Source organism: Gossypium raimondii, chromosome 12 (assembly GCF_025698545.1).
Source record: "Gossypium raimondii isolate GPD5lz chromosome 12, ASM2569854v1, whole genome shotgun sequence".
Taxonomy (NCBI): Eukaryota; Viridiplantae; Streptophyta; class Magnoliopsida; order Malvales; family Malvaceae; genus Gossypium; species Gossypium raimondii.
Window position 1 is genome coordinate 38,379,920 of NC_068576.1, and position 24,561 is coordinate 38,404,480.

The 24,561-nt window shown below is 33.7% G+C and overlaps 4 protein-coding genes across 4 annotated transcripts; 1 reads left to right on the forward strand and 3 right to left on the reverse strand.

Annotated features, from left to right (window-relative positions):
- Positions 1-1,152: 1,152 nt before the first annotated feature.
- On the reverse strand, positions 1,153-3,307 carry LOC105763989 (uncharacterized protein C594.04c). Its single transcript, XM_012582411.2, has 3 exons — positions 2,820-3,307; positions 2,459-2,722; positions 1,153-1,849 (listed from the first exon to the last, which is right to left on the reverse strand). Exons 1-3 carry the CDS (start codon positions 3,048-3,050, stop codon positions 1,370-1,372), a joined length of 975 nt encoding a protein of 324 aa, XP_012437865.1. The 5' UTR covers positions 3,051-3,307; the 3' UTR covers positions 1,153-1,369.
- Positions 3,308-8,888: 5,581 nt separating this feature from the next.
- Positions 8,889-11,740, forward strand: LOC105763991 (uncharacterized). The gene is made up of 4 exons (XM_012582412.2): positions 8,889-9,183; positions 9,504-10,015; positions 10,246-11,148; positions 11,257-11,740. The coding sequence occupies exons 1-4, from the start codon at positions 8,989-8,991 to the stop codon at positions 11,543-11,545; spliced, it is 1,899 nt and encodes a 632-aa protein (XP_012437866.1). The 5' UTR covers positions 8,889-8,988; the 3' UTR covers positions 11,546-11,740.
- An 836-nt stretch (positions 11,741-12,576) lies between these two features.
- LOC105763993 (probable caffeoyl-CoA O-methyltransferase At4g26220) lies at positions 12,577-15,309 on the reverse strand. The gene is made up of 9 exons (XM_012582416.2): positions 14,968-15,309; positions 14,832-14,885; positions 14,601-14,684; positions 13,881-14,006; positions 13,660-13,727; positions 13,437-13,506; positions 13,267-13,332; positions 13,105-13,182; positions 12,577-13,015 (listed from the first exon to the last, which is right to left on the reverse strand). Exons 1-9 carry the CDS (start codon positions 15,298-15,300, stop codon positions 12,974-12,976), a joined length of 921 nt encoding a protein of 306 aa, XP_012437870.1. The 5' UTR covers positions 15,301-15,309; the 3' UTR covers positions 12,577-12,973.
- A 3,458-nt stretch (positions 15,310-18,767) lies between these two features.
- On the reverse strand, positions 18,768-23,783 carry LOC105763992 (uncharacterized). The gene is made up of 14 exons (XM_012582413.2): positions 23,176-23,783; positions 22,831-23,094; positions 22,560-22,739; positions 22,329-22,476; positions 21,749-22,083; positions 21,155-21,284; positions 20,927-21,055; positions 20,752-20,796; positions 20,224-20,303; positions 20,040-20,136; positions 19,840-19,929; positions 19,578-19,631; positions 19,105-19,170; positions 18,768-19,024 (listed from the first exon to the last, which is right to left on the reverse strand). Exons 1-14 carry the CDS (start codon positions 23,577-23,579, stop codon positions 18,872-18,874), a joined length of 2,175 nt encoding a protein of 724 aa, XP_012437867.1. The 5' UTR covers positions 23,580-23,783; the 3' UTR covers positions 18,768-18,871.
- Positions 23,784-24,561: the final 778 nt, after the last annotated feature.

A 24,561-nucleotide genomic window follows, 5' to 3' on the forward strand; every position in this document is an offset into this window, starting at 1 on the left:
ATTGCTCCGAGATTTTAGTAAATTATACTTAAAGATCACTAAATTATTAATAAATTTACGTTTTAGTCATTTAATTTTAAAAATTTATAAAATAGTCATTAAATTAATCAAAAATTTTCATTTTAGTCCCTAAATTGTTAAAATCATTATTGCGTGATATTTTATGTTCGCATTGTCTATTCCAATAGAGAGCTCTCATTTTGTTTCTTCTCTATGATTCAATTTTTTCATGAAATAACTTGGAATGTCACAAATCTATAAGCTAAAATTTAAACAGCATTTTTCTACAATCTTCAATTCTAACCGTTAGATTAACTTGGACATAAGGTATCTTCTTTTATTTGTCGATGGGTACGAAGATAAAATACGAGCTTGTTTTATCGTAATAGTAATTATTCGTTGTTGTTTTAAGGTCAATCTATTTACTCGCCTAATATTTTTCCTTGTTCACTAATAAATCGACTAATTAAACTCATGTTTCTATAATCAATTCGATCCCCCAATTGGATCAAGGGCAAACGCCTACAAAAAGATCGCTTGGATTTAAGAAAGAGTCGCTTGGATTTATCCATGATTTCTTTATTCCTTATTTCTAAAAAAAATCCTATCCCTATCTCTATTTCTAAAATCCTATTTTGAAATAGGATCTACCGTACTAATCGTCGAATCGTCACTTGAGCTCGCTTGCTAGACTTTAAAAAAAAAAATCAATGACTTAAATGAAAACTCTCGAATAATTCAATAACCATTTTATAATTTTTAAATTAAATGACCAAAACTTAATTAATTTTATTAATTGATTAATCACCTTAGGTGTAGTTTATAATTTTGAATATAAAGTAACCACCCTTACTTCTTCCTCATTATGTTTGATATACTGGTTAGAGGATTTATTATATGATTTATTTTTCTTTTCCTTTTGCAGATACCATGCTGCTTCTTCTTTGATATTTTAGGTACCTTTTCTCTCAGTTCCAACTACTTCAATTTTGGAAATAACAACTTAAGTTTAAACCTGAAAACAATATTATTTGAACACATAGTCACGGAACTTTAAAAATATAATCTTTATAAATCATAAAACAAACATAAATGATACTTTAATTTCGCAGATTCTACGTATTACAAAACATATGTGAAAATCAAGAAAAATGAAGAAAAAAAATTCTATTGCAAATAAACAAACAAAGAATTTACATGATTTCATACAGTGATATCTCTTTGATTACCAAAGACAACAACCATTTTGAGCTCAAATAGAGACATAGCAGAATACATCACAAGTGCTCACCACATCAAAGACGGGACATAAATAGTATAGAATCCACCAACATGACAAAAAACATGGCAAGGAAACAAAAAATTTAGATCAAGTATCCTTATCTTTTACTGCTATAACAGAAGATTTGAACCAAGGTACACATCCTGAGGTTGTCTTTTGATATAACCTGTATGCTTCAGCTCGGTACTCTTGTTTCAACATCTGCCGCTCGACGAGCACGGTAACGTAAGCTAAGCACATGCTATTAATCAAAGCTCCAACAAAGGTCCATCCATGTCCCAAGTTCCAAGCGAATACAACCAGTCCCCACCACCACAATTGCTCGCCGAAATAGTTCGGATGACGCGAGTATCGCCACAAGCCTCGGTCGAGATTAGGGACCATAGGCTTTCCGAGTTGTTTTAGCTTGCTATTTGTGGTCACAAAATCATGGAGCTGTGTATCTGCAAAGTAGGCTATAACAATGCCACACAAACAAACGCTAGCAGCAACAAAGTCCCACATATTCAAGGGCTTATCAACTGAGTGTACCACATAGAGCGGAAGACATATCCCAATCAAAAATATCTGCACAATTTAATAAATAACCTAAGTTCAAGTTCTCTAATCACCATTTTTATAGTTGCATATGTTGATAAATAAGCTTAATACAAGGGAAGAAAAATACAAGAAAACAAGAATCACTATTTATTAAGGACAATTCGCCCATGGCATATCTTTCAGGATTCAATAACCACTTCCATTACAAGAAAGAACATGAACAAGAAGAACAACACAAAAGGCAAAGAGTGAACGATAAATTTTGGTTAAAATATGTCATAGGTCCTTGTACTTTTCTAAAATTTGGAATGTAGTCCATGTACTTTTATTTCTAGGAATTTAGTCACTCTACTTTTTAAATTTTAAAATTCTGCACTCGTTAACTTTTGTATGATATAAAAATAAATATTTTTATTTAAAATAGTAAAATAAATTGAAAAATCTTGTATTTTAGAAATATTTATGAAATACACGTGTATTTCTAAGTTCTAACAATTTACTTGTTGCAAAGTAAACCAAACCTTCAACAAAACTACAAATTCCAAATCTTTCATTTGCTCATATTATATTATTAAAAAAAACCATTTTTAAGCACTAAAATTGATAAAAGCAACAAAAAAGAAATGAAAAATTCACCTGTTGAGAAAAGTAGACAGCAAAGAATGAAATCCACCACCAATGGCGACCATACTGTCGACGCATATCAGTAAACCTCCAATCTTCTCTAGCACCCCATTGCCAATTTTCACGTCTAAAATAGTTATGAGTCAACCTGATACTCCAAACCCATGTCAACATTATCACAACCTTCGATCTCCATAAATCAAATTGAGCCAATGGGTGTGTTGCATAATAATAAACTAACATCACCGGTATCACCGTCCAATACAAATCAATCATCTGAAAAACCAACAAAAGAAAAACCCATCACAAATATGGAAATTTAAATAATAATAATAATAAAACAAGAAACTAGTAATTGAAAAAGTTCACTGACCCAGTTGCTAGATTGGATGTGACCGATGACCCAGAAAAGAACATTGACATTGAAGAAAAATAAGACATTAGCTAAGAGCAAAGGGTGATGAAAGCACCATGACCAAAGAGGAGAAAGAGAAGCGCCGCCATTGTTGGTCTGTAAATGGTTGACGAAATAAAGGTAGAAGAGAATTGAAGGGAGAGGAGCAAGAAATGATACGACGGCGTTGTTGAAATTGCTTCTAGACATTGTTTTTAGCTTTGGGTTTTTGGGATTTTGGGGTGTTATGGTCAGTGTGGAGCAAACGAGGGCTGAATTTTATAGCAGAAGGTGTAGAATTGAGTTTAGTTTCTTTTGGTTTTTTGTGGGACAAAGCTAAAGCTAAGTTGAAATGATGATGAGAGCAAAGATTGGTGATGAACTGATGATGAAGACCTTTTCCGTGTGTGTGTGTATGGAAGGTGGCGAATGGGCTCCCATGGCCGCCACATTATGTCCATGATCGATGCTGGTTTATAATTATGATTTTTCGCCTATTCTTTGTTGAAAAGGCCATTTTTGGGTTGGTCTCGATCATTGTTTATTTGGGTAAATTATACTCAAAATCACTAAACTATTAGTAAATTTATGTTTTGGTTATTCAACTTTAAAAAGTAATAAAATGGTCACTAAACAATTTGAATGTTTTCATTGAAGTTACTATACTATTAAAATCGTTGTTGTATTTGCTTTTTTTATTCACATCGCATGCATCAATTGAAAGCTTTCCTTCTTCTTTTCCACAGTTCAGTTTTTTTTCATAAAACTGTTTTAAATGTCATGAATTTGAGAACCAAAATTCAAACAACTTTTTCCAATCTCTAACATTGATTATTAAATTGACTTGAATCTAAAATATGTTCTTCTACTCGTTGATAGGTACTAATCTATTGTACAAATCATTGAATCATTGTTTAGAGCTTACTAGTCGAACTTTCTTCTTTTAAGAAAAGAACCCCGACAATCCAATGACTTAAATAAAAAATTTTAAATAATTAAGTGACTCAAACTTTCACCCTATACAAAGATCAAATTACAAATTGAAGTAATTACTTTGGGGGTTTTCGTAAAGTAAAAGGGATTAGGTTAATAATTAGTCCTTTAATTTTTTTAAAAACTAACTTTAGGCAATCCTAATAAATTGATCAGTTTACCTTTGACTCAAAAGTATGCAAACTCCTTTTTTTTTTAATCTAATTAATAAAATACATAATAATGGATTTGGTTTACGGTGCTTGAAGTGCATGTAATGATGGGTGCAGTAGCCTGTAAAAGGCGAGCTTTTAATTATGAAACTCACATGGAAATCGGAATCCACACTGCCACTGGGCTTTGTAAAATAATACTATTCGAAACCTCGTTTCCGGTCCCCAACTCCGGCTGTCAACCTGCATAAAGATATCCGCAATCTACGCCAGCCAGAGAAGTAAATAATATTGTAATCCCACCACTCCTGGGGTGGAGAGATCCATCCCACATCCTTTAGTTAAAACGTTTTCTTTTTGTTTATAATTCATTTTAATTTACCCTTCTAGAGTGATTGAAAGGAATGGATTTATAGATAGAGTATAATGTTTCTTATTATTATGTCAATTTTAAAAGCTGACAAAGCTAAAATGATAGTGTTTCACACACCTTAAACTTTTTACTCAACTTTCGGTATTTTACACGCATCATGCATTCGACCCCTAGACAAAGCTAAGAGACGAAATCCCTCGTCGAGGACAGCATTAAATGTGTGAGGGTCCAACACTCAACAACTTTCAAAAGTAAACCCTTCTAGTTCTTTAAAAAAATAAGAGAAAGAAATTATGATTTTGATAATTCTACTATATTCAAATTTGAGATTTAGTTATTATAGTTTAATTTAACAATTTTGTTTCTTTACTTTATAATTTCGTTAATTTGTCCAAATAGTTTAAAATATTAATCATTTCGATTAAAGTACACAAGTAGTTTTTTCTTGAAAAACATTTCTTTCAACTCATCATGCTGATAATGAGTGTAATAGCCCGATTTTCAGTAATGTCGGAAATAGTGATTCGAGGCCACTAAATCTGGCAAATGAGCTCGTAAATTTTATTATTTAATATTTACGAGCTAAATGTGGTTTTTAAAATATTTTTAAATTAGTAAATTTGTGTTTATAAGGATTTATTAGATTAATTGGTTTAAAAAATGAGGTATCGAGACCTCAATATTATAAATCTAGCCGTAAATATTTATAAAAATATTTACGGAGTGTCATTAAGGTAGTAATAATATTTCATTAGAAAATTTTAACGTTTCGGTAGTCAATTAATTAAAAAAGACTAAATTGAAAATTGTGCAAAACTTGCTAAAGTGATTAAATAGCCTAAATAGTAAATAAAGGAGGACTTAAAGGGCAAATAGACCACATGAAATGGCTGAGGCGGCATAAGCTTAAAAAAATAAAAGAGAAATTGAAAATTCTAGAGAAAATCATCACCATTTTCAGCTGAAAAACAACCATTGAAGAGGGTTTAAGCTGGTTTTTCATACTCTAGCTTCATGTAATTTTAATTCTTGCTTTTTCCTTGAAATTTCTATGTTTTGGGACTTTTACAATTAGGTCCAAATTACTATTTCATTAGTTTTTAGATTTTGTTGAAAGTTTTAGAAGTTACCACTGATGAATTCATATGATTTTAGTTATTAGATGATGAAATTGAGATCTTGGTGGATATTTAAAGGTATTTTATTAAGGAATTTTGGATGAAATCATGAATTAGGGATTAAATTGTGAAAATGCAAAATTCATGGAAAATTCTGATTTTAGTGAAAACATGTGCTGTTATAGTTACATATAAAATTTAGGTAGGCTTGAAATAAGGGTTAAGTTGCATGAATTTCATTTTCCGAGCCTAGGGACAAAATTGTAAATAAGTAAAAGTATAGGGCAAAATAGTAATTTTTCCTAAGGTGTAAATTGAGATGAATTGAATATGAATTGTATTAAATTGAATTAAATTTACTCGTATAGATCTGGATAGATAAAAAACAGAGTTAGATCGTGGTAAAAAAAGTATCGAATTAGTATATTTCAACTCACGAATAATTGTTGAGGTAAGTTCGTGTAACTAAATTGTGTATATTTATATGCTTAAATTGAATATTGAATATGTAAATTGTATAAATGTCATGTATGTGTATATATTTTACCTCATATCCGACAATTCCTGATAAATGAATAAGTTTTGATAAAATGAATGAAACTCGATTGGATACAGGGTTCTGTTTCTCGAAATGGTAATGTTCCTACATATGTTGCAGACGTACCGTAGCTCGAAAGAGCGTCCCGTTACAAGCCCTCTCAAGCTTCTAGTTATAGTGTTCTTGCGAGCTTCTCGTTAAATGTTCTTCGGAGCATCTCGACCGGTTGTGTTCTGCATATGTTGTAGACACACCCACGCTCTTATGAGCGTTATGTTTATAGGTTCTTTGTGAACCTCTCGTTAAAGGCTCTTCGAAGCTTCCCGTTAGTGCTTGCTTGAACTTCTCGTTATATGGCTATCCGGTGCTCTCTGCTAAAGTGCTCTCCAGAGCTTCCCGTTAAGTTCTCTTCAGAGCTACCCGATATAGACTCTTTGTTAGCTTCTCGTTATTAAGCCCGGATAAGCTTCCCGTTACATGGCTCAATGAGCTTCCTGTTATAGTGCTTGAGATAGAGCTTTCTGTTTAAGTGCTCTAATGAGTACTCCCGAACATAAATTGATGGATTTTTTATTTGTACACTTTATGTGTACTACCCTCGTATCCATCGAGATTTCAAATGATTCCACGGGTGAAATTCTGACATGAAGACAAGTGAAAATCAAAATGAAATCAATATCTGAAAAATACATGAAATGCATGGAACTTGGTATTTGATGAGCTCATCTTTGTTATTGTTATTTACATGAGATGAATAACTAATATATTTGTTGAGATTGTGTGCTTAGGCTCTGGCTAAGTTATTGGAATGTATGTGAGTGTTTACTTAATGTACAAATAAATGGTAAGCTTATTTCCCGTTATACGAGCTTACTAAGCACTAAGTGCTTACCCTGTTTCATTTTCACTGTTTTATAGTACTCGGAGGCTCGCAAAAGTTGGAAGCTGGTGGGAGCTACATCACACTATCAACCGCTCCCTTTTGGTATAAATATTAATTTGACTTTGGTGTAATGGCATGTATAGGCTATTTTGGTCATTGTTGGCACCTAAATGTTGGTTGTAATTAGCCATTGAAATGGCTTGAACTTGGTATATTTTGAAATGTATGTATATTTATAAATATGGCTTTAATGTGTTGGATATGTGAAATTGGTTAATTAGATAAGATTAAATACATGAATACTTGAGATGACTTGTCATGCATAAGACTTAGTTTTGGCTTGATTTAAAAGTCTTGAATTGGTTGGTGAACATGTTTAAGTCTTTATGTAGGTAAAAGGTGAAATGGGTGAGAAATAAGACTTGAAAATGACCTTATTTTGTCTACACGGGCGTGTGTCTCAGCCGTGTATGACACACGGCCTAGCACATGGGCGTGTGTTCTGGCCTGTGTCCCCTACATCTTAAAAATTCAAAACAGAATGCTCAGTTTTTTTCACACGACCTGGCACACGGGCGTGTGACTTGACCGTGTAACCCCTGCACTTAATTAAGTAGCAAGTCAGAGGGTTACACGAGTTAGGGACATGGGCGTGTGACCCCTGAACCTAGGAAAATTTTTGAAATTTTGTGAAAAATTCTTTGAGTTCCCGATTCAGCCTCGACTCGTTTCTAACGTATAATTTGGGCCTTGAGGGCCCATAGAAGGAACGATATGGTTAAATTATAATTAATTTCTGATACGATTGTGAAATAATATAAAATATCTGAATATGATTTGTAAACTCCAGTAATACTTTTAAACCCTGTTCCGGTGACGAATATGGGTTAGGGGTGTTACAATGAGTGCTTTTAAGGAAAACCAACATCAATTTTTTAAGTAGAATCATTAATAATATGAACTATTTTAAGTAAATAATGGAAATATACAAGTAGAAAGATTAAATTATGTCAAATTCTATACTCTCAACGAGAGAATATAGGTTCGAACCTTAAAGATGACATTATTGGGAGAAGCAAACATCAAGAGTGAAGCAAAATTTTGTTTTGAGGGGCCAGGAATGAGTAAAATTTTTTTGGAAGGAGCAAAGTGCAATTCTACTATTACATTAATTAACTTATAATTTCCTAAAAATTAAAGGAACTATATAGTGTACTTTCCATTTTGGGAGAAGGGCAAGCAAGACTATCCGTGCCCCTCTGCTTTTAGTAGTCATAAAACTCAAACATAAACAATAAAATAAAAATAAAAATAAGAGATAAAAAATATAAAAACTAAATCTAAATTCTGATTATAGTAAAGGCTACAAGCCCAAAGTTCACCTATGTTTAAGACCTATGAAACTTGAATTGAAGTAAGCCAAACCCAACCTATTTTTACAAAATTGTGAGAGTTTTCTATAAAGAAGGGGTAAAAGTACAAAATAAGTCATTTATATTTACATAAATTTACATTTTGGTTATCGAGTTTTTAAAAATTATTCTATGACCACTAACGTTACCGATTTATTATGTTATGGTCATTGAATCATTAATTCCCGTTAAAAGTGTAACGATAAGCTAACATATCCCATTAACTTCACCCATAAGGTTTTTAGTTTAGGAAAAAATTTTCATCTAGTCCTTGGTACTTTTGAAGTTCAGTGAAGTTCACGTGCTACATTAGCTTGCCATTACACTCCTAATGGGATTTAATGGTTTAGTGACAATAACATAATAAACCGATAACATTAGTGATCATATAGTAAATTTTTTAAATTTAGTGACTGAAACATAAATTTATACAAACATAATTGACCAATTTTGTAATTTGCCCGTAAAGGATTTAGAACAATAATTGGGCTCACCAGAAGCCCAAACTAAAATACAGCCAGCAAATCGGGTCGGGTCATTACCACCACCCTCAAGCTCTCACCTTTAATAGAACCGGGTTGGTGTCGAATTTACAGAGAGGAGGGTGAATCCGAAAACCCAAAATCTCTGCAATTTCCCCGCCGCGCCTGAAAAAGGCAAACAAAAAAACAAAAAACCCATGTCGGCTAGGTTACTGAAGAAAGTCCTGAAAGAACAAGAACAAAAGAAACAGCACGTAATCGAGGAAGATGAGCAAGACGAGCTTCTAAACGACGACGAATCGGTGTCCCCAGATTCCGGCGCTGGTTCTTCTAAGAACCCTTTCGACCTCCTCAACGAAGGTGATGACGCCGATGAAGATAACGCCGACCAGGTTCAGCCCCTAAACCCACCCTTTTGAAAGTATTGTTCTTTTTTAGGATTACATCATTCATCGCATTTGAACCTGGATTATCTGTTTTCCATAATAATAATAATAATAATAATAATAATATGTCAAGGACCAAACTGAAATTTTGTGACTTCAATGTTGTTTAGAAATGTTAGAATAAAAAAAAGGGTTCTTTGTTTTTGCTTGGAAAACCTTAATTTTTCATGTGTTGTTCGATTGTATTGATCAAGTTATGTGCTTTTAGGGTTTAGTATTGGGAAATGGATGAGTTTCGATTAGCTTACGATCGGTTTCGGCTGCAGGTTTATGCTGATGAGACCTCAACCCAAAAACAAGAACAGCCACGATCAGTGAAAAATGCTCTTAATTCGGCTTCCACATCTAATAACAAATCGAAGAAAAAGAAACAAAAGAAAGGAAAAGAGGGTTATTTGAGTACGGGTAAACGTGAAACACCCTTGGATGTGAATTTAGAAGCTTTAGCTTTGGATATTGAATCTTCTAGTCAACAGTCGGGTCTTAATAAACAACCCGGATTCGAAAACTTTAAGCAGTCTAAACCATCTGTGTTGCACGTGGATCCTAAGTATCTGAATGTCGAGAATGAGCTGCGGAGAATATTTGGTTCTAAGGTGGTTAAGTCGTTTGAGAAAAGCAACCAAAGCAGCAGTTCGAGACAGGTACGTGGTGGAAGACGGGGAAATCATCATATTAGGAAGACCGTTTTGATATCTCCATCGGACCATTGGCCTCGATGGGATGGATCTCTGTCAATGGAGTTTCTAGAAACTAAAGATGGGTACCATTACTTCAGGTAATGATATTTTCATGTCTCTGGTACTGCCGTATCTTTGCTTAACTGTTGATTACCTTGCCCGGTGCTCCTGTTTTTGTATTTGTTCACTTACTTCAGGTGTATGCTTGATAGATAGCTTTCCTGAGATTACGTGCGATGCTTTTGCAACATTTACAGAAGTGTAGATGTATAAAGAATTTTTGGGTTTATTGGTTGTACCCTGTCCTAAACTGTTTTCTTATTTTTAGGTTTACACACTCGTCTTCCTATGATCAAGCTCAGAGAGCATTTGAAGCTGCTCAAGCTATTCATGACCTAAACGGTGTAGCAAGTGTTTTGATGTATCATCCTTATCATTTAGATTCGCTTATAACCATGGCCGATTATTTTAAATTCGTGGGTGAGCATCAGATGTCTGCAGATGCTATTGCAAAGTGTTTGTACGCCATGGAATGTGCTTGGCATCCTATGTTCACTCCTTTGCAAGGTAATTGCCAATTGAAGTTCAGTCATGACTCGAACAAGCCGTTATTCAAAGCACTTTTCACTCACATGAAAAACATGGATAGACGAGGCTGTCATCGATCTGCTTTAGAAGTTTGTAAATTGTTGCTCGCACTCGATTCAGACGACCCGATGGGAGCTATGTTTTGCCTTGACTACTTTGCATTGAGGGCAGGGGAGTATGCATGGTTAGAACAGTTCTCTGAAGACTATAGAACCGATACCTCTTTATGGCTGTTGCCAAGTTTTTCATACTCCCTCGCTGTTTGCCGGTTTTACCTCGAGCAAGAAGAATCCTCCGATGCAGACACCGCAAAGGCTTCTTCAGCTGATCTTATGAATCAAGCTTTGATGCTTCATCCTCCTGTCCTTACGAAACTAGTAGCGAAGGTCCCTTTAAAAGATCAAGCATGGACAAATATTCTCAAAAATTCCTATTTCCATTCAGATCAAATTGGGATTCCATCCGTGGATCATCTGATTAATATCTACGTAGAACAAAATTATCTCATATGGAGACTTCCCGATCTACAAAAGTTACTTCGAGATGGTGCTTCCCATGTTATTCAAACACTGGAGCATAATAAAAACGATGCTAAAGATTGGACGTGTGTGAGAAAAGAAGCATTCCCATCCAACAAAAACGAGTAAGTGTCGAGATTAACTCATGTTGTTGCTCTGTTTATATTTTATATTTCCTTGTCTTATTGAATAAGTCGGGAATTTGTTTGACAATCTTTTCACCTTGCGGTCAGGTACGGTCATTTGTTGGTTCAGGACTTCTCCGACACGGTTCAAACTCTTCCCCCCGATAATCTTCAGAACTTTATGGTTGACATGAGGGACCCCGCTCATCTTGGCGGTCATGTTGCCAATCCTCCTGCTGGTGGTCGGGCTCCAGCGCTACGTGATGTTGCTAATCGCAATCCATTGGCCGTTTTGTTCGAATCGCTGCTACCGTGGGTTAATTACGGAGGTCCAGAAGATGGCATAGTTGATGAAAACCGAGTTAACGAGCAAGGCCAAGGCAATGAAGATCTCTGAGCTGCAATGTATCAAAGATTTGATGAAAAACATTTAGGCCAAATAATCAAGTTCTCAATAATGTCTCTTGACACATTCTGTAATATCAGTTTAATGTGTAGGAAGTAAAATTCTTTTTGCTTTTCAAGTTGCATGTACAAATATTTTTGTGCCACTCTCTCAGGTTATCAATTTTGTGGACATTTTTTGAACTCATTTAAGTTCATTACTTTTTACATAGAATATAAACATTATTAGTCGAGCAATTTCAGACAAATATTTATTTGTGGATTGATACATTGTAATTAGAGTGTAATTGAGACAATTGGTATTTGAATAAAAAATTCAAATTCGATTTGGTAATTATTGAACTAAGTTTGAGTTATTGATTGGGTTGAACTTGATCTTAGTAATATTCGGGTTGAATAATTGGTGAGTCTTAGTGAAGTTGGTATATTTTAAATATTAGTATTGTTAAATTACTTATTGTAATAATATTATTGGCCAAAATCAACCATTAATCCTTGTTCTTTAATTTGGGTAATTTTAGTCTCTGTACTTTTCAAACTATAAAATTTTAATCCACACTAAACATGGTTGTTAAATTCATTCGGTAAGTTTAGCTATTTCCAAAATTTGATTAGACAAACATATTATCATGTATAATGTCATGCCAACTTGTTGTTTTATATACTCAGTAAAAATTCAATTAATGGATTAACGACAATTTACAATTGTTCGCATAGTAGAATATAATAACTGAATTTAATCGAATAAATTTAGCTGCTACTATTAGGATCAGGACTAAATTTCAAAATATAAAAAATACAAAGACTAAATTTAGTCAAATTAAAGTACAAAAATCAAATCCACAACTTTTGTAAAGTACAAGGACTAATATCATAATTTAACTAGTATTATTAACTATAAGCTAAATTATCAAGCTTCAACTTGAGCTCAAGCTTAATTGAGTTCAAGTTTGAGTAAGTTCAATTTTATCTCTAGTAGAAGCTTGCTCAGCTCGATTACACTCCTATCTCCAACAAACGACCTTAGGAAGCAAAATATCATTTTATTCCATTACTAAATGTATACATGTTTTTACTAAAAAAAAAGTAAACTAATTTATAGCTCTCTTGTTAGTTGTTGCTATGATACAAAACAAGTAAATGTACATCAGGATGATCCCCAGCCCCTACCCTGTTTTAAAAAGGGAGCAGAGTTCATCTAACAAAGCGTATATCGAGGCCGATATTTTCCGTGTCTGAATCAACTTTGAAGGATGTCACCGATGGTTGCGTCGGTTTAAGGGCCTGATTGACTTGCTTCTTGCCTGTCATTTAAAAGTGCCAATTTAAAGATATGGGTGAATTTTCAGAGAATACCAGAGTGGAGATATCAGCTGGGAAACCATGCTTTGTCAAGAAAGTAGTATGAGCTCAGATTAGATCATCGTTTTCGGCATATTGTCATTCCATCTCCAATAGGTACCTAATGTTCCGATAGGCACATTGTTATGGAAGAACCGGATATTTTTATAGAGAATTAGGTAAAAAGTGACTAGTAATGCAAATACTTACCAAACTGATGCTTACTCGATCATCTGCCATTAGGTTTCTATTGAAATTCCGAATGCTGACAGTCTTTGCATCATTTACCTGTTATATAAGAAAAGATTAGATGAAGATATAAAACTTCATCTCGATGGTCAGATTTTTATAAATCATAGGCAAACAGTTTACCAATGGGTCAGCAACTTTGCCATGCCAAAGGACATTATCAATCACGATCACTCCCCCAACCCGAACCTGTAAAAAGGACAAACTATAACCTAACTTGTCCAAGCAGAGAAGTTCGAGAAAGCTTTTAACAAAATGCTCAGAAGTTCGATATTCTAGTTTGGTATTATTACCAGCTGCAGTAGCAGTTCAAAATATTTTTGATTCATCCTCTTCTCGGCATCAACAAATGCAAAATCATAGCTGCTTTAAAGATGAAATGTGTGGGTTAAAGTAACAGTTCACGTGATGCACTATATCAAAAAAAATGCAATGCATGCAAAAGGATAAGCATATAATATTTGGTTGCTGCAAAGAAAATCCAGATTAAGAGAAATAAATGCCATCATAACTCACCTGCATGTCTCACCATTAGAAATCATAGATTTCAAGACATCTGCAGCTAGTCCATGTTTCACACTTACCTAACACCAACAAACAACTTAGTTCCATAAAAGATACCATCGTAAAGCACGATTACTGCAAACATTTAAGGCATTTTATTGCATTAGCAGGAAACACGACAACGTAAGCTATGAACTGGAAAGAGATTTGTATTACATGTATAAGTAGTTTACCTTGTGCGAAACACCGGCTAGTTCATAGTACCTTTTTGCAACCTCAAGGGATTTGGCATCCCTTTCACAGGCAACTAAACAGCCTGATTCTGGTAAAGCCAATGCAATAGCCAATGATGAGTACCCCTAAAGAAAAAAGACAATACGAATTCACTTTACCAAACTTAAAAAATTCCTTTGGAAAAGTTCCAACTTCCAAATACTTTAATGCTATCTTTCGAAATATGAATTTGAAAATTTGGAATTGGATTTCATTTGCTATTTAATTTGTAAGAATGAGCTGCATACAATATGAATAAATTAATTGGTTTCAATACAAAATATATTAGAAATTTATAAAATCCTGAGTTTGTCAAATTCATAAATACTTTTAAGAATTTCAAATTCAGTCCTAAACAAGGATTCAAAAATCCATGGATTTAAGAAATAATTATGAATAAATTAGTTAGGTTCCAATATAAAATGTATTCTAAAAGTATAAAATCCTGAATTTGTCAAGTTCATAAAAGCTTTAATAATTTCAAATTCACTACTAAACAAGCATATAACAAACCCACAAATTTAACATATAATTAAAAAGTAACATTTTGTAGATGTTTTATCACTTAATTTACACTATTTTTTATATCCAAATCCAAAATTTGAAATCCAAGTTTCCAAAAGTTAGCTAAGCTTTTAGTTCATAGGCAGATTTCAAGAGGAACTAATGCATAGACTTACAGTGTAAACACCAAGTTCAATACATCTTGCAGCCCCAAGAATCTGTACTAACATCGCTAGTAACTGTGCTTGATCAGGAGACACCTTTAAAAATTGTAAAAAAGAAAAAAATTCCACATTTTTTGAGTGAACAAGAAAAAGGAAAATGGAAGGATAAGTCTCAAAATTATATATATCAACTTTAGTCTAATGTCAATCAAAGTTCAGGTATCAAATTGTACAATTTAGTACCTGCATTTGGCTGCCGCGCATATTAGCGGTTTCTTCGCGTAATTGCCGGAGAACCTAAACACAGTAAACATGAAAAATTATGGCAAAATGGATTTTTCTAAAATGAAAAAGAAAAAGGTGGGATGTTTTTTAGTACCGGAGGCTCGCGAGCATTGGCGAGGATATAATCGTAAAGGCGAGGAGTGATACTGATGACTTGTTTGTTGCCGTATTTTTCATCGTCTGCTACGATGAATGGAGCAGCAGCATCTGATGAAAGTGAGCAATTCCTTCTGAGATTGTTCAACTTTATGAATCTGGATTTGGATACGTGTGACGATAACGAACTGAACCGCTGTGTGCTATTGAATTGAACTATAAAGCGTTGATAAACTGAGGAAGAGCAGCGATTAATTGCAAAGATGTTGGCCATTTGGAGGAAGAGATAAAGGTCGGGAGGTGTTGGGTTTTTTGCTGCGCTTTTTGTCATGGGTCTAGTTATCCCATAGGGTTATTTGGTTAAAGAAAATGTTTAAATTTGCTCCAAGTCCTTGTACCTTTATACTTTTAAAATTCAGTCCTTTACTTTTATCTAAAAAAATTTAAAATCTTTATTTTTCAAATTAAAAAATGCAACTTCAGTTGTTAATGCTATTAAATTCAAGCCTATTATAATGATATTTTTTGTTACTTGACTATTAAGTGACTATTCTTATTGTAATACCCAATTATTGCCCGGGGCCCAAATCAAATAAGAAACAAATTTGAAATAAAACCAAAATAATAAGTCCAATTAATGTCCATTTACGTCTAAAACCCAACCCAAATACATCAGCCCAAATTTGCCTAGCCCACTAACCTAAACCCTAGCCCAATCATAACGCGGCCCAACACCAAAAAAAAGAAGCAAAACCCTAGCAGATCCATGCGCCGCCCCTGCCTTCCGCACACGCAGAGCCTCCACGCCACGCACGCCCAACTGGCCTCCGTACACCAGTACCTACAACAAACACAAGCAAACAACACAACAAAGAGAAAATTTTTGTATTTTTTATTTTTATTTTTATTTCGCATATTCGGCTATAAAATCAGAGAGAAAGCCTTTGTATTTTTTTACGAATACTGAATAGAAAAAAGAAAAAAGAAATCAAATACCAGTTTTTGGTTGAAGGTGAATCTCGAATTTTTATTTTCTTGATCTATTTTATTTTTAGTTTTATAGATATACGCGATAAAATAAAAGAGAAAGGAGAAGGTTTACCTGGTAACGCCTTCGGATCCGCGCGAGGAGGAGCTAAAAAGCCCCTAGGGGTGCAGCTCCGACCACCGTTGACGGTGTAATCGCGGCGGAGATTTGGCGAAGCCTCCGAGCGGCGCGAAAGCTAGGGTTAAAACCCTAGCAGAGAGCATAAGCTTTTTATTTTTTTTATTTTTTTGATGCAAATGTTTTTTTTAAACAGAAATTTGGTTTAAATAGTGCAATGATACGGCGCTGTTTTAACAAGGATTCATAGGCGTTGAAACGACGCCGTATAAGGTGGAGACCCGCGCGGTGACCCGACCCGGGGAGGATCCGCGTGTTTTCACTTTGGTGGGATATTTGCGCGCTAGGTCCTCCACCTTTGCACTTTGTTTTAAGTTGGTTTCTTTTGATTCTTCAAATTGGACTGCATAATTTCTTGCTGATTTCATTTTAGTCCATTTGCAGCGCTGCGTTTTGAGGTGTTGGGAATATTCCCCTTTTGGTCCCTCATGTTATTCGCGCGTTGCGCTTTAGTCCTTTTTGTTTTTATTCTATTTGTTGCTCTTTAATTTTTTTTAACCCATTCTTGACCCATATTTTGTTTTATTTTTTTATTTTACCTTTTTACTTCTGTTTTAGTTCAAATTTAGTCCTTATTAGTGTTTTTTTTAATTTATTTGATCCTTGTTTTTAATGTATTTGTTTTAAATCTAGCATTATTTAATATTTAAATTTAACATCATTTTAAAATTTATCATTAGTATTTTTTAAGATATAACATGCTATTATTTTAAATTATTATTAACATTATTTAAATTAAACATACACTGATAATTTCAAATTTCTTTTCTATCATTTTTTTAGTTACCTCAAATTAGTTTCGTTGTGTTTGTGATAAACTTTTATATCTTTAATTTTCTAAGTGTTGGTGCTAATATTTACATGTAATATGTGATTATGTATATCGTGTACATTATATCATTTCGTTTGTGTTGATAGATTATTCGAGTTCATTTGCATATATTTTAGGATTATGAGTTATCCTTTTGCGCTATACATTGTCATCCGATGGCGTTTCATTCATCGAAAGGATTATGTTTTATTTAAATATTAAAATCGTTTTATTCAAAGGTTTTCAAGATAACGCGATACTCGAGATTTAGAATCTTCGACAAGATTGAACCCAAACGTATTGGGTCTCAATTTTCTTCGTCGTATCTAAATAATCGAGAATATTCGCTAATTAAAACGTATAAATAAAAAGCTCCCCTCGGGAATTTGATACGTTGTGTACTAATGTATTGGACATGACATGTTGATTTCTCGAGAAGAGAATTTTCCAAAAAATAATAAGGGCAATATTCAATGCTCAGAATTTTGAGAAATTGTGCCCTAACGTATTGGGCTTCGATTTTTCATCTGACTTAAAGCAATTGAATATCCTTTTTAAATTTCACCGCATGAGTTTTGAAAATCAAAAGACAAGCTTATTATCGGGGACTAAAAATGTCGTGTCCTAACATATTGGGTATGACATTTTATTACTCTGAGACAAGAAGGTCTTTAGCATCCGCTTCGATTTATCCAAGCATCTTTTATAAAGTTAACATTAATAAAAAAAGGAGGATCGTATTTTTAAATTCTTCACGGATTTTTGATATTCGACATTAAGACCTTAATTAATCAATTCGGTATCAATTTTGGGCATTACGAGGGTGCTAACCCTTCCTCGTGCGTAACCAACTCCCGAACTTGTTTTTTCAAATTTCGCAGACCAAAATCGTTTTTAGGGTGTGCCGATCACACCCCAATAAAGGATCGGTGGCGACTCCAATTTTCGTTTTTAAAGTCGACCAACTAATTTTTATTTCAAAAAAAAAAAGATTCGACACTTATATTTTAAAAAATCACATCAATAAATTTTAAAAAATTAATAGATCTGAATTTTTAAATAAAAAATAAGAATGATTAAATTCTATAAAAGAAATTCTTAATTGCATCAAAATTCCTAATCAAATTTTGAATTATTCTTTTGTTTAATTTAATTTGATTATCATTTTAATAAACTATTTCCATCAAGTTAGCTGTCATTTGAAACTTAGTTGTAAAATTAGGCAATAAATAAAGTATATCAAATTGTAAAGACTTTCATGTCCTCTTAATTTTATTAAAGGTGCTTATTTGCTTTAAACATGTCAGATCAAGTTGTTAATAGGATAGACATAAACATGTGTATAATTTAATCACAAATTTTAAATATTTTCATGTTTAACTTAAATCAGTATTTAACAATTAAAGAACTTGATTAGAATATTTTAAAAAGAATTGAGGTTATAATTTGAGAATGCTCATGAATAAGTCCAAATAAAACAAACTCGTATTAAAAAATTAAATAAATTCACTCTTTATGAATTGAAAATATCTGCTAATCTTTCAAATTAAAAAAAATCTCATATAAACTCTTAAAATCTTACTAAATAAATTTAAAATAAAAGATAATTATATCATTGTTGCTACTTATGTATTTTTATTTAATTTATTCATTTTTCTATGCTAGCTTTTTTTTTTTCAATTCCTTTAAAAATGTAAAATATTTATTTTTTATCGGTACGACAAATTCTAGCATTTTTTAACATATCCATTTTCTACCGTTATTGACTGTTAAACTTATTTTCAATAATGACCTTTTATCTTCAAATTTACGGCTAAGGGTGTATAAAAAAAACTTCTCAATAAGACAACCTATAAGCCCAAAAATAACTACCTACACGAAGCAGTTTCTGGTAGTGGAATTTGGGAAATGTACTACAAAAACAATTTAACCAAGCAAGCTCTCCCAACGACATTTAAGAGCCTCATATGCTTTAGGACAAGGAATAGCCTGAAGCTTAAGCCTTCCATCACCGATTATTTCTGTAACTAAGCCTAACCTTACCAATGTATTCACTGCCTTGTCGATCGGCATTTCAACCTGCAGAAGTTGTTTCAACATCATGGTAAAATAAACTATATCGTCAATAAGTTGGCAGATATTTCTAAAATTTGTATTACCTTTTGTTTAAAGATGTCATATATGAATCTCTCACATTTGTCTCCAACTTTTTGGTAACAATTGACCTGCAATCAAGGATGTTGTTAATTATCCATGTAATGCATTAAGAATGAATAAAGTTTCCCTTCAAATTAATTCGAGAAACATGTTACTTGAACTGGAGTGTCAATATTAGACATGGGTGTATCTATTGTTTTTTCTTTTATATCTTTCCATGAATCTAGAGAGTTCTATGAAGGTTACATCTCTGTACTCACATCCTAATTTGTAACATCGCAAGAAACAAATAGTAAACACGAAGCACAGAAGGCTGGTTTGAGAACTGGAAAAAATTAAGTTGACTATGGTTTAAGAGTTCATTTAACCATAGATTAAGAACTATAGATTACTATGTCTGTACTTGATTAGGACAACAATAAGGCACCTCTATCAGATTTATTTAACCATCAGAAATGGGATATAAGGGACAAACCTGGCCGTTCTCCATGTTAAGCAGGACAGCATAGGTTAAAATGGCTTCCTTGTACTGCATATAGTAAAGGCAGAGGAAAAAAAAAATTGAAAAATAAGGAAGACCATGTAAAATTTTCATGAAAATATGAAATCCAAGAAAGGAGCGGAAATCTTATATTATTCTTTGTTCAATATAAGAATCTCTATGCAGCTTGCTTTCCCCTCAATTGAACACTTACTATTATTCTTTTGCAAAATAAATAAGCAAAAGATTTTCTCACCTGCTGCTGTTCGGAAGCATCCAAAAGAAAATGAACTGAGCCGAAGCCACTTGCCAAGGTTTTCTCGTAAAGGGTCTTGTTAACCAATAGCTGTGGAAACGGATTCTTTTTAAGAAATTGTTTGAATACTTGAACATTGGATGTAAGTTCTCAAAAAATAATTATTCCCAGTACTGCGTAGAAAAAATTTATAAACTTACCTGATACCTATCCCACGTTTGTTTGTAACCCAAGGCCACACGAGAAACATATATTATCAGAGCAGTGATTGCAACCACGTCAAGAACTATTGCTGATCTGTAACAAAATGAAAAATTGAACACAACATTTCAAGCGGAACCAACTTTTTATAAAAAGATCAAATAGAAATACAACAAGACATACGGGGAAGATAAAATGTCCTCGAATTTGTAGTTTATCAAGAATGCTGAAAGCCCCAATATTGTGGCTACATCTAATCGTACCTACAAGTCAAATTCCCCAATATCAGGTCCATAGATTACGCAAATTAGCTTTGTAGTTGAATACCAGTTCGCTTAACTAGGTAAGCACTAGCTATTTGCGGTCCTTAGCCAGGGCCAATTAACCTGCATGCCCTTAGTTGCATGTGTTTTAACAAGTAGCTCAACAAGAGCCTATACGAGGCCAACCTTAGAGACAAAGAATAGAAAACACCTCGGCTCTAATAAGATATTAAGAATCCAACCTAAAACCAATTGACAACAGGTGGAGAGACCAGACCTGAATATAGACTATAGGAAACCCGGATTTAATAGATGTGAGATAAGTAGATAACGCAACTTAAATAAGGTTGATGTCCATGTTGCTTCAGTTGATTATCATTTAGGGACTGACAGTGAAAGACGAGATGCTAAAATCCCAAAGAAAAAAGCATGGATATCTTGTTCATACCGTGTCTATGATACGAAAAGACAGTTTTTTGTGAGGGAAAACAACCTACAAATAATCAAACAGCAAAGTTAAAATTCAAAGGCACATAAATGAATCATTATGACAACATTAAAAACATAAAAAGCATAAAATGTGAAAGAGAATTGACAGACATTGAGATGTAAAGAATATTTACTGATAAATCCGGAATAGGAATTCTCTCATAGATCTTCAACTCTAATGCTTGAACCTCAGTGTCCTCTTCGATATCTCCTTCAGCAAAATCCTTTGTATAGAGCAAAATCAGTTCTTGAAATGCTGGCTCCTGACAAGAAAAGGCAACAAAGTTTTACAAACAACATTTCCTTGTGTATCAATTACTGTATAACAAAAGAAAATTAACTGTTCAAAACGGAAACAGTACCTGGAGGATTGACTGTGAAAGGAGAATGGAAACAGAAGTTTTTAACATTTTCCAAACATCATTGCCACAATATTTCCTTGTGGCTGGCCTCCAAATGTCACCTAGGGAGATCCTTGATAAAAAGGTTGGCCTGAATGAAAATTTTCTTTCATTACTTGGTAAGAAAGTAGGCTAAGATAAAACCTTCATAATCAAATCAAATCATTATACAGTGCACATTATAAGATGAAGTGATGTCGGATCAAGATGATTCATTTCTTCGTTTTTCCTTACTTTCCAAACTGTTGTCTAATTATCAGCACATTTTATTAACACTTTAGGTTTCTCATAAATATTTAACATCTTTATTATTGTTTTAAAAAAATCCAAACTGTTGTCTAATTATCAGCACATTTTATTAACACTTTAGGTTTCTCGTTTACTACTTTTTTTTTTTTTAAAACAAAGTACTTTTTGAAGAACATGTAAGCCGATGTTATCTCAACCCTTCCCATCATACCCTGTCCATGAATGGAAAACATGAAGCATTGAATGCACAATGTTGATGACAACCTTCCCATATGTAAAGAACATGAAAAGTTTGGTTTAACATACCTTAAATAAGGTTCGGAAACACTACTAACACTGTCAAGCTGAAATGGTGTTTCTGGTGTAGGAGGTAGAAGTCCAACTCTAGCAAGTAACTTCCTTAGAAGCCTTCCACGGGGTCCAATGGCTGATAGAAATCCTTCATAGCGACTAACTGCCCTCTGTGCTGCCAACCAGATAGGTAGGTCACGATCTGATAGTTGGTCAACCCCCAGGAGACTCTCAGAATTTTGCTCATCATTAAGATATGACTGTTGAAAGAGAGACAGTTCCTCAAGCCAAAGCTTCAACCTTCTAACCCAATTTCCTGCTTTGTCTTTCTCATAAGCAGATTTGAAAGCCTGTCCTAAAGTTGAAGATTGTCAAACTGAATGATATATTACTCAATTCAGGAAGTTAAAAAACTACAAAGATGAAACAAATAATATAGTTCAGACTACCAGAATACTAATGAATTAAATAACAGAGATCAATCATTGACACCTCGAAAGGTCACTTAAAATATATCGGTGCAGTCAATTCCATTCAGAAAACCTTGTTGGCATGCCTTCTAATGTTGGAAAGTCAACTAGGAAAGGGGAATTACCTCTTTGAGATTATAAGTAATCCATTTGCCAACCTTTCCCAATGGTTTTGATATAATGGAGAAGAATCCTTGCAGAAGTCTGGATTGTAAGTAATCCAGCTTTTCAACAATAAGTAGACCCTTCTGCCTCTCAGTTGCATATCCCCGCCTGTAAGAAAGAGGCCATTCTGAATCCAACATATTTACTAGTGAAAGCTTGTAGAAAGTACATATACACAGTAACTAAATTACCGGAATATAATCGCATTGGATTCGGATGCTTTCTTCCAGTCCACATATATGGGCAAAGTTAGGAGATAATCGGTGTTCAAGGCATTTGTCAACATCAAATCCCTAACTGATAGTTCTTCAAATTGCGCGTCATTAAGAAGTTGCATAAAAGATCTTTGAAAACGGGTAGCAACTGCAACTCTACAAACAGTTTTTGCATTGAAGTATTAATTTAACTGAAATATTGATCTAAAAGAACAATTATATGTGTGGCCGAATTTACAAGACTAACCTGGACTTATCATCGGAAAACCTCCTAACATTTTTAGCTGAGGAATTTAGAAAGTTCCTCAAGTCCAAACCGTAATTAAACCACGTATCAGGTTCGATGTTATCCTCGTCGGTGAACTTAGATCTTTCACCGTTGGCTACAACTTCCGATTCTGAAACGTGCTCTGTCTTTCTATTTCCCTCTACGGAATAAGAATAGTAATAATCGGTTCGCATTTGCTCCAAAATGCTTTTGTGTTCGGCGTGAAGGATTGAATCCAGGCACCTGGAAATTTTTACACCGTAAAAGAAAATATCAAAGTTGAATGCAATAAACAAGAAATCGGAGAACTTTTTTTAAACTTACGACGACAGGAGGCGAAATTGACGAGCATCTTCATCTCGAGATTCGAACAAGCTCGAAACAATAGCATCCAAGAGCTCCGCCTTGGAAACCGGTATGTATTTCTGTCTAGGCACTTGAATTCTCGAAATTCCTGGTTTTTCCTCTTCTTCTTCGTCTTCATCTTCGTCATTTTTTATCCTCGGAACAACATCGCTGGTATCGGTGATCGTTAAATTAACGTCGTTTCGGGTTCCCAATGGCTCGGTGGATACGGCGCGGAGTCCCTGCGGAATACCGGGAACTTTGAGAGTGACTACGGTCCGTAATAACCGGTAAGAAGCCGGTGAACGAGCACCTAAAAAACGGCACCGTTCAAAGGATGATGATGGAGCGGTGACACTGGTTTGAGTTTGCAAAGATAACATCAGATCGGAGGTGAACGAAAATTTTTGAATACTCTCGCGGGTTTTACAGTTGAAGAGCTTTTTGTTTCTTTAAATAAATAAATAATTATAATTATAATTATTATTGTTGCCTGTTGGGCATATATGGCCGGTGGTGGTCGGAAATGAGGAGAGAAGAGTAAGGGGCCGGTGGTAAGTATACTTTGGATAAGGAAATTTGGCTTGGCCCAGTATTGTTTGAATTTATCGCTTTCTTTCTTTTTTTTTAAGGAATCGCTTTATTTTCTTGGTTGTTAATAATTTGTAATTTTAATGTTTCGTCTAAAATTAAAATATATACATATTGCAGTCTTGATGCCACGTCGTTTTAATATAACTGTGAATATTATTTTTTCAATTAATTTAAATTTAAAATTTATTGAAAATAATAAAATTAAGGGTAAACTATTAAAATAGTCACTTTTATTTATCTTAAATTATATTTTAGTCACTTATGTTTGAAATGTTGCGTTTTAGTCACTTACATTATCACATTGTAACATTTTAGTCATTGAGCCGTTAATTGTCGTTAATGGTGTAACGGTAAGCTGACGTGACACGTTAAATCATCATTTCAAACAAAAATTTTAGATTAATTTATACAACTGGTCCCCATGTTTTTTCGTTTTAAGCAATTTAAATTTTTTCTTTTATGTTCTTTTAACTTCATTTTTTCTTTATTTTTCACTCTCTTCTGCATCTCCCTCTGTTTTTCTCCCTTCTTTATTTCTTTTAATGTAAATTTTATATGTTTTCTATTTGTTAAAACTAATCCCTATACTTTTATTTTCTTGAACAATTTAATTTTTTCGAGTGAGGCGAGCTTAGTCCAAGCCATGTGGAATGGTCCAGCTCGTGCGGCTCCTGTAACTAGTTCTGATTTTTCAGTTTTCGCTCCTTTTACTCCCAAATGCTCTCATAAGTATAAAAACATGAATTTAAAGGATTAGGAGCATAAAATTCA

Excerpts from the sequence above, each read along its gene's own strand:
- LOC105763991 (XM_012582412.2), top strand. The coding sequence starts at position 8,989 with ATGTCGGCTAGGTTACTGAAGAAAGTCCTGAAAGAACAAGAACAAAAG. Across the intron at positions 10,016-10,245 it reads GATGGGTACCATTACTTCAG|GTTTACACACTCGTCTTCCT; the intron begins GTAATGATATTT and ends TCTTATTTTTAG. Across the intron at positions 11,149-11,256 it reads TTCCCATCCAACAAAAACGA|GTACGGTCATTTGTTGGTTC; the intron begins GTAAGTGTCGAG and ends CCTTGCGGTCAG.
- LOC105763992 (XM_012582413.2), bottom strand. The coding sequence starts at position 23,579 with ATGTTATCTTTGCAAACTCAAACCAGTGTCACCGCTCCATCATCATCC. Across the intron at positions 21,285-21,748 it reads GTTTCCGAACCTTATTTAAG|GCCAACCTTTTTATCAAGGA; the intron begins GTATGTTAAACC and ends ATTTTCATTCAG. Across the intron at positions 19,171-19,577 it reads TTAACATGGAGAACGGCCAG|GTCAATTGTTACCAAAAAGT; the intron begins GTTTGTCCCTTA and ends CCTTGATTGCAG.
- LOC105763993 (XM_012582416.2), bottom strand. The coding sequence starts at position 15,300 with ATGACAAAAAGCGCAGCAAAAAACCCAACACCTCCCGACCTTTATCTC. Across the intron at positions 14,007-14,600 it reads TTGAACTTGGTGTTTACACT|GGGTACTCATCATTGGCTAT; the intron begins GTAAGTCTATGC and ends TTTTTTCTTTAG. Across the intron at positions 13,728-13,880 it reads TAGCCGGTGTTTCGCACAAG|GTAAGTGTGAAACATGGACT; the intron begins GTAAACTACTTA and ends TGTTGGTGTTAG.
- LOC105763989 (XM_012582411.2), bottom strand. The coding sequence starts at position 3,050 with ATGTCTAGAAGCAATTTCAACAACGCCGTCGTATCATTTCTTGCTCCT. Across the intron at positions 2,723-2,819 it reads ACATCCAATCTAGCAACTGG|ATGATTGATTTGTATTGGAC; the intron begins GTCAGTGAACTT and ends TTGGTTTTTCAG. Across the intron at positions 1,850-2,458 it reads CTGTCTACTTTTCTCAACAG|ATATTTTTGATTGGGATATG; the intron begins GTGAATTTTTCA and ends TAAATTGTGCAG.